At 55.6% G+C, this 9022-nt stretch overlaps 1 protein-coding gene across 1 annotated transcript; it reads right to left on the bottom strand.

Moving 5' to 3' along the window:
• Positions 1 to 5016: 5016 nt before the first annotated feature.
• NCDN (neurochondrin) lies at positions 5017 to 8907 on the bottom strand. Its single transcript, XM_063355571.1, has 6 exons — positions 8668 to 8907; positions 7279 to 8265; positions 6851 to 7077; positions 6446 to 6670; positions 6081 to 6223; positions 5017 to 5754 (listed from the first exon to the last, which is right to left on the bottom strand). Exons 1-6 carry the CDS (start codon positions 8767 to 8769, stop codon positions 5318 to 5320), a joined length of 2121 nt encoding a protein of 706 aa, XP_063211641.1. The 5' UTR covers positions 8770 to 8907; the 3' UTR covers positions 5017 to 5317.
• Positions 8908 to 9022: the final 115 nt, after the last annotated feature.

The following is a 9022-nucleotide window of genomic DNA, read 5'->3' as shown; positions in this document are numbered from 1 at the left end:
ACGGGCGCCCTGTCCCCGCGGGGTCCCCGCGGTCTCACCGTGTCACCCGCCGGGAGCGGGCTGCCCGTGGCTGTGCAGGAGTTTCCATTGGTGGCAGCGTGAAATTTGTGTGTGAGCAGAGAACAAACCCTTTACCCCCAACTGTAACACACCGTGATGTGTGATAGACATTAACAAACACAATCCCACATTGCATTTAATTTAATTCCACTCTTCCTGCCCCGAGCTACAGCTCCCTTCATTTTCATTTTTCCTCTGAATTCCCACAACTCAGACCTCTTTGATTTCCAGGTTTAATTAACAATGCTCATTAAATGAATTTTTATTCATTTCTTTTAATATTACCCTGCCACCTGTCTTTAGGAGGCAAGGGCTGATCATTTATTCTAATTTATTTCTATTAAAGATGGCATTTAAGGGAGGGAGGAGGGATGTGTAGAGGTGTAAAGGGATGATCTATTCAAATCTCTTCATCTCCCCTCAAATGCTGTTGAACGATGCTGCTCCTGAAAGTTCTGTATTTATTTTCCACCAGATCTGTTTCATTTGCTAGGAAAAATTGGATTGGACATGCTGTATTTTGCAGTTATGTTCCAGTTCATTCTTAACGTCCCTTGCTCCTCTAGTCCGTATAATGTTGAGCCTTTATTCATCGGAAAGAGGTGAAACTGTGCAAAATCCGTTCGGGAAGGGCCGCGAGCTGGCCTGCACACGGGACCGCGGGGTGAGTGGGGGGGATGCTCCCTGGCAGCAGCTCGGAGGGAAGCCGTGTTTCCACCCAAAAATGAGACAGAGCAGAGGAAACCTGCAGCACTGACAGACAAAGGGAAGGAAAAACAAAAGGCAAAGCTGCCCTGCTGGGGGCAAACTGGGCTCGTGGCAACGTGGGGGCCTGGGGCAGGGGGCTGGGGCAGCCCGAGCCTGGTGGGGCCATGGGGCTGCCAGGGGTCAGGTTGGGGCTTCTCATCCCCCCAGCCCAGTGGTGCCCAGGAAGGGGACAAGGGACCTCGCAGAGGACAAGAGCGAGTGTCTGGCTGCTGCTGGGGGCTGTGTGTGTCCGTGCCAAGGGTGAGCTCTGACCACTCCTCCCCTCCGGGCTGGGTGACCCCCAGCAGCTCCTGCGCCTGGCACCCCCTCCACAGGCAGCACAAGCAGCACCTTCCCAGCCCTCGGATCCTGCCCAGCAACACGGTCAGAGCCCTGCAAGCACCCAAACGGTCCTTGCAAGATGCCTGAGACCTGCTCAAGTCCCCCGCTGCCCCGTCCCCTCTGTACAGCTTTGCTGAGAGCGTTTTCACCCACCTGGTGACGAGGGCAAACTAAAGCTGTGGCTCTCCCATGGGCAGCCATTAAGCCACCAGCGGTGATAATGAACAGTTATTTGCTTTAACCTGTCCCTGGCCAAGGACTGTCACACCGGGTGCTGCTCACACGCTGTCCCAGCAGCTTCCTGCTCCTGCTACCGGTTCAGCATGGCCAGAGCAATTGCTGGGGGTCACCCGAACACAGGGAGCTCACACGCAGCTCCCCACTAGCCACGTTTTAGCCTCCCAGTTTAAGGACCACCTGCACATCCCGCTGCGCTCGCGTTTTGCTCTGCCAGACGTCCTTCATATTTGCAACCAGAACGACGTGATCATGCCGAGGTCCTCAGCATGAGACCAGCCCCCTCGCCCCCCAGCTATGGTCTGGGCCACGTCTCCACCCCAGGGACCACTTGTTGCATTTGCACCCAAGCCAGAAATCTCTGAAAAACTGGTTTTGTAAGAAAGGTCCCAGTGCGCCTTCCCAGGGAGATCAATGCGTGCATCAGCTCTTCCAGGAGCGTGCAAGGGGCTTGAGGCAGCAACCTCTGCTTTCAGGGGTCAGCAGCGAAAATACCTGCCGGGCAGGGCAGAAGGGGCATGGAGACAAAAGTACTGAGCCCAGCTCTCTGCCCGAGCCGGAGACAAACTGGTTCTTCCCCAGAAGCCCAGCTCCCATCAATACCTCAGAGAAATGCAGGCTGCCCCTGCTATTTCCCACACCCCCTTCCCAGGAATCCAGGTGGGGAAGGAAGCTCCTTGCTCTGGGGCTGGAGAGCTGGGCAGGGCTTTGGGGAGAAGGACGGGGGCCCTGTCGAGGGGTGGGCAGGGAATGGGGCAGCCCCCCCAGCTGCTCAGGCCTCCCACCCCACCACCCCTCTGACACCTTGCGGCAGGAGGTCTGTGGGAGGGGGCTGCGCTCTGTTCCTGCAGCACAGCAACCAAATAACAACCTTATGAAATATTTAATTTTATTGCCAGTGCTTTTGGGGTGATATGAATAAACACAGTAAGATAATGTATGCCATGGCCGGGTCTGCAATGGCTTTATGACATTTAAGCTGTCAAAGCGAAACAGAATGTGCATCTGCTCCTCTGGGGCCTTATCCATCTTGTCCAAGCCACGGTGAACGATCATCTTGCTCCTGGAGAGCTCGCCCTGGTGTTGAAAATGCACTGGGAGATAAAGCACGGTTTGCTCTGGGTGTTGCTGGCTGCAATCCCGCTCCGTGCTGGGATCTCAAAGCGCTGTGGCAGACAGGGGACATGAGGTGATGCCGTCACCCACCTTTCTGGCACTGGAGGATTGATGCCCACAGATGCCAGCTGCCGGTGGTGGAACCTGAGGTTGGGCTCGCAAAGCTCGGGCTGGCCGAGGAGGGACCCTGCAGCCTTCGAACCTTTGGCCAAGCTGTTGGGGCACCATCTCCCTCGCACTGGGCTGAGCCGCCCCGGGCACACCAGGGCCTGCAGACCGGCACAAGTGGAGTCAACAGAGACACCCACACAGCAGAAGCCTCCACCAGCTCCAGTGCTCTCCCCTCCTAAACGTGTTGTTGTCAGAGCCCAGGGGTCCTGGGGAGGCAAACCAGCCTTTTAGGGGTGCTCTGTCCGAGAACGTGTTTGGGAAGTGGTGTCCTGGGACAAGAGAGCAGGGATATTGCTCAAGGAGCCCTGGCATCTACACAGCGCATCTCCTCTGGAATACAGCTTGGTAATATCCCAGGGCAAGGCCAGTGTCTCACAGCGCGTCCTCTGTCAGCTCGTGAGCAGCCAAGAGGAGTGTGTTGCGTGTTATGCAAAGAAAGAAGTATATGGTGAGCCATCAGGGTCTCAGGGAGGGTCCAGCTCTGGCAAGGCATGGCTGGTGCTTCCCACACCTGATGGGACTTTCCATTGAAGAGCATGAGAATAAGGGGCAGGTGCTCCTCTCCAGGCACCTGCTGGTGGCCAAACCCCACTGCCCTGGGATGTGGTGATAGACGAGCTGGAGAACCTCCCTGGGCTCCTGGTTTGCTCCCAGACAGCCTGCCTGGGAATTAAAGACCAGCAGCCAAAGGCCTCTGGGTCTAGGACTGCTCTGGTCTTGGATGGGGTCCTGCAGGCCCAGCCTGGATCTCTGTCAGGTGTTGTGGAAGCTCTGACCACTGCCGGCGGGGATGAACGACAGCCAAGCCAGCTCTGCTAACCACAGCCATCCCAGCACAGCGCTGGGGGAGAGGAGAGCACCCTCCTGCTGATACAGGCACGTATCTCTCATTAGTGCTAATGATAGCCTTTCATTAATAGGAAGCCCACACCCTTTGACCAGAGGCAGAAGAGCATATGGGACTGGGAACAGTTGAAGGTAAAGCATTTGAGGGTTTGGATGTCTTTTCTGATGATCTGAAATGGGTTTCTGACTCCTCCAGCGCATTGATGTTTCCCCGCGGTGCAGGGCTGGGGTGTTCTTGGCAGGACGGGCCGACTCTCCCAGCCCACGCTCCGGCAGAGTTATGCTCTTTTCCAGGGCCAGGAGGCTCATTTGCCGGTTTGGCTCGCATCGCTTTCTTCTGGTAGCACCTGCCTTTGTTCCAACTTGCATTAACTTTTCAGGGCTGAGCTGGAAAGATCAGAAAGATACTTTTCCTGAGCAACAGCAGACGCCTCCTCTCTGGTCGTGTCAGGCATTTGCTTTTGTAAAACGGTGAGCTAAAAATATGTATAAAGCAGGAATCCGCCCAGACTCAGCCCTCCTTTTGAAACAGCTCCTCTCTTGATTTTCTCTCTATCAGACGGTTCCACAGCCCCCAGCGTGAGTTTTGAGGGCAGCCAGCATCAGCGCCTGGCTCTGCCCGGAGAGCCATCCCAGCGAGGCTGCAGCTCCCAAAGAGCTCCTCGGCTGACACCTGGTGGAAAAGCCTTCCCGGCCCCGGCTGCAGCCACCCTCCCCCAGACAAGCCCCCAGACAAACACCACCCTGCCCTGGTGGCTCTTTCTGGGGGTCTTTACGCCGGGGCTCGCACGGCACCCAAGAGCTGGCAGCCCAGGCGCAAAGCCAGCAGTGCGAGTGATTTACTCCCCCATCGTACATGTGGCTTTTCTCTTCTGCAAACCAAACCACTCCTCGGTCTGCAGGGAGTCACCAAGGTGTAATTCACTCATTTCTGCTTTCACAATCCGTACCGAAGGCTCTAGAGAGCCCAGGCCGCTGCAGGCTGAAACCCTCGCCCTGCAAGAGTGGAAAACTCCCCCTGTACATCCCATCCCTGCAGCGAGAGGGAGCCTGAGCAAAACCAAATCCCCACGGCCGTGCCTCATGCAGGGGTTTTATAGCGCAAAACAGGCACCAGCACGTGGGGCAGTGAAGGTTTTCTGGGCATGAATTTGGAGTTATGGCACCAATCGAGAATATGAGCCGGGGGGAGGGAGTCACCCCACAGTACAGCAAAAGGGCCTTTGTGCATCTTCACCCCAGAAGGGGACAGGTCTGTACCAAGTCACAGAGTTATTCTCACTCCGTCAGTAAATTTTAAAGCTTTTCCTGTTCCTGGCTTTTGCACCTTTCCGCGTGTAATGCCAAGTTACTTTATTAACATGTGCAGGGCTCTGACATAAAATAAGGTGACATCCTGAAGGGCTTACTGTGACAGAACTGGGAGACCACGTTAAAGGGAGAAGCAGGCAAGCTCCTAGGGCCCTTTCTGGGCAGAAAGAAATCCCAACACTGTAGGAATCTGAAAAACGAAGCAACAGAAGAAACCTTTAATAATAAACCAGGCTGTTTTTAAATAGAAATACTGACAGAAAGTCAAGCATGTTGAAATGTTCTGAGGCAGCAACAGTCCCGCACATCACGTTGTGGACAGTGCAAATCCCACCGAGCTCTGCTGCATCACTCCACTTTTATAAAGTTTGGTCATTTAAATGTTTGGGTTTTTTTGTCCCCATCTGGCACCAAAGGGCGCATGGGAAGTGTTGAACGGATCTTGTGCAGGTGTCTTCGTTTCCCACAGCAGGGTGCTGCTGGCTCTTCACTGCTCAGACAGACACTGTTCCAAAGCTGCCATACCATAAAGGTTGGCCCATTCCCCACCGTGGTGTGACAGGATCACGTCCCTGCATGGCTGGCTGGCCCTGGCCAGCTCTACCAACACGCCCTGGAAAGCGGCAATGAGTTCAAAATCCACCGAGGCTGGAGCAACGCGGGTCAGGAACTCTGAAAGGCTTTCCAGCCACCGTGCCTGGAGCACGGCTTGCGGCAGGCAGGGGAAAAGTGGCACGCAGCCGGCCAGCGCCTGCATCCCCAGGAACCAGAGCTCACGCACGTCAGCCCAAGCGCTCGCGTAGGCAGGAGACACGGCTGCGGCCAAGGCCTCGCTACCGGGGACTGCTTGGGCAGTGTGGGCCTGGGAGAGGAAGCAAATGGCAGCTCCGAAAAAGTCCTTGGCAGACTGGGTCTCCTGCAGAACTGCAAGAAAAAGGAAATGAATGACGTGATACAGAGCTCGCCCGGCCAAAGGAGGGACCCTTCGGGGGGTCTGCCTGCAGCAGGGCTTTCAGGGAGAGCAGAATACCGTCCTCCTGCCTTAGAAATCTCTTAATCCCAGCCCATCGGCCTACTGAATTTCCTGCATATTCCTTGCTCCTCCAGGTTTTTGGTTTTGTCGCTTTTCCAATGACAGAAACTGGACCTGTTTCCCTTGTGTTTGCTTTCTGCAGACCAACCACCCAGACCTGGTCTCTGCCCACGCACAGCAACATGCAACTTACTTTGCCATTGAGAACTCTCTTTACCTGCTGAACTTGCAAGGATCCTGGCCATCATCAGGCCCAGAGTAGCAACGTTGGCTGCTAGAACCAGGTGATCTTTCTGGGGCAGCAGAAGCGGAAGAGACTTCAGCAACAGCTCCATCAAGGAGGAAAAGGTTTTTTCTCGCCTAGACAGAAAGCAAACCCTGAGAGACATTTCCTGAGCAGAGACAGAAGCACCTGAAAATGTCAAGGTTAAATGCAGCACCAAAAAAGTAATGTAATTGGTGTTGAAAAAGGGACATCCCTGTTTCAGCATAGTGTCTTGAAAGATCCTGCAAGCCCATTTCACAATGCAGCCTCTTTCTTCCCACTGACAATCATAAAGCAAGGCCCTGCGGCTCTGTTACCTGATGAGATCCGGTGCAGTCACGACCAGGTTAAGGAAAATCCCACACGCTGTCTGCAGACTCATTTCAGTGCTTGTCAGTGGAGTTGAGGACTCGAGCTGGGAGGTCAGCACCTCCCACTGATGGAGGAAGTACTCACACAGCAGTGCTGGTGCCCCTTCCGAGATGAGGATGTCCCGGGGCCTGTCCTCTGCTGTTAAATGGCAAAAGCCAGGTAGAAGAAATCTGGAAGGGGAAAGAAATTGGGAACGTGGGCTAGAATGGGCCTTAGCCCTGCATTTACATCCAACTGGGGGGAAAAAAGAGCCATGGAACTGGCACTGTAGGGAGAACGGAAAATAGAAAAAGATTTGAGCGGGTTTGTGCTAAAATTCAAAGCATCAACTCTTTGCTTAAAATACACACCTCAGAGCATCCTGGGGTAAGCCAGAGCCCTCGGTGCTGACCAGCTCTGGCTGGGGAAGACTCGCAGCTGGGCTGCCCTCTTTGAAAAGCTTCTTGGCGTAATGAACGAGGAAAGGCAAGAGCTCACAGATTTCCTGCTTGAGGGAGGATGTCTCTTCTGCCATCCAGGCTCCAAGGATTCGAACAGAAGCAAATATGAAAGGATCTTGTAGTTCCTCCTGCTTAACCTGCATGAAGAAAGACAGGGCCGTTGTTCTATCAAGCTGCCACAGGTATGAAAACCGCAGCGGGCCAATACACACATTTTACTCTACACAGCTATGGCCGTGAGCTGCCGAGCACCCATTAAGCGTCCCCATGAACACCCTATCAAAGCCTCCTGAAGAAACCCATAAAAACGTGCTGTTTGCTTGAAAGCCCTACATTACCTGTCTCAAGTAGAATATTACAGCTCCAAATGCCTCCTCCATGATCCTCATGAGCTGCACTTTCTGCATCTCTTCTAGCAGTGGCTTCTCTTCTCTCAGGCACTCCTGGATCCCCATCTCAATAAGGATGTAGCAGGCTGTTACCACTTCTTTCTTCCCCTCCACCTCCAAGGGATCTGGCTCCTCTAGGGTCAGGCGGACCTCCACACACGCTAAGTTCACCAGCAAGGCCAGGAACTTGCTGCCAGCACTCCCTGCTGGGATCCACTCTGACCCACAGGCCTGCACGAGGCAGGCAGCAAGCTTCAGAGCAGGGTCCCGCTGCGACTGGCTGAGTTTACTGCCCAAGATGTTAGCCAGCCCTTTGTAAAGTCTATGGAGGCACTTGCAGCCCTGTGAGTCCTGTGTGAGGAGTGGCGACAGGGGGATGAAGTGTGGCAGGACGTCACACAACTCAAACTTGGTCATGTCTTCAGTCATGAGAAAATCATTGGAGAGCTTGCTCAGCACGGCCAGGAGATGTGGAGCGTCTCTCTGCCAGCACCTCGCCTCTGCTACGGCCAACAGCCCCAAGAGCAGCGTCAAGGCACGGTCAGAGCCATAACTGCCATTCAGGTAGGCCTGGCACAGGGCAGACACCGTCCCTTTGGTCACCAACTCTCTGGGGCCCCTGGTAGTGGCCACGACAGCGCTCAGGCACTGGTATACATCATCGATCATGGACGTGCTGTCTGGATTGCAGGGGGAAACCAGGATGTCATTGAAGGTTGGGATCTTGTTCAGGATCTGGGAGTGACCAGCTAACTCTGGATCGGTGCAGAAACATGCCAGAAGCGTGAGGCCCAGTGCCCGGAAGGTATGCTCGGGGCAGCCGGCTGGGGGCTGCCGGGAGGTGAGCAGGCGGTTTGGAAATGTGAAGCCAATTGCGTCAAAGATCTGGCGACGGGTCTTAGCATCTAATTCTCCGGCTTTGACTGCTTTGGTCACCTGTAAGGCAAACCAGGAGTGAGTGCGCAGCACTGCAAGAGGCTGTGCTAAATTTATAGGATTGAATGGGGAAAATAAGAAGCCTAAACAACCTTCATTAGTACAGAAAAGTGAACCCTTAACCACTGGGCTGGGCACGTGGTCTAAGGGCTCATCCAGAGCATTACCAGAGTGCTTCAAGAGCCACAAACAGCAATGACTAACCCCAGCGCACCCAAGCCAAGGCTGGGCTTCCCCCACTTTGCTGACGGGAGCACCGAGGCACTGAAGCACCTTGCCCCGGCGCCAGCACGGCTGCGACCGCAGCTCGGCCGCTCCCGTCTCCAGCGGCGGGTTTCGCCTTCCCCCCTGCCCCTTCCTGAGGTGATGGCGCTCGAGGGTCGCCCCGCAGCGGCCCCTCACCAGCAGCAGGGCCGCGAACTGCTCGCTGTCGTTCCTCGCGTCTCTGAGCACGCCGAGGCACCTCTTCAGCGTCGAGTGTCCGTCTGCGGGGTCCGACGCCATGACCAAGGAGGGCGGTTGGCACCGGGGGCCTCTCTCAGCCCCTTCCGTTGCCGCTCTTCCTCCCGCGCCGCCTCTCAGCCAATCCGTGCGCCGCCGCTGCGCCACCAGCCAATCGCCTGCCGCCTTGTTGGGCAGTGCCCGAAGCCACCTCCTCTGCGCGGCCTGTGTGGGCAAATCACCTGTGACTGCACGGCCCCCTCATCCGCTGGCTGCGGGAGGGCGGCCCGGCCCCGCCCCGCCCCGCCCCGAGCCC

Source organism: Chroicocephalus ridibundus, chromosome 19 (genome assembly GCF_963924245.1).
Source record: "Chroicocephalus ridibundus chromosome 19, bChrRid1.1, whole genome shotgun sequence".
Lineage (NCBI taxonomy): Eukaryota > Metazoa > Chordata > Aves > Charadriiformes > Laridae > Chroicocephalus > Chroicocephalus ridibundus.
The sequence above is the reverse complement of the archived record's forward strand: the minus strand, read 5'-3'. Positions and strand labels throughout refer to the sequence as shown.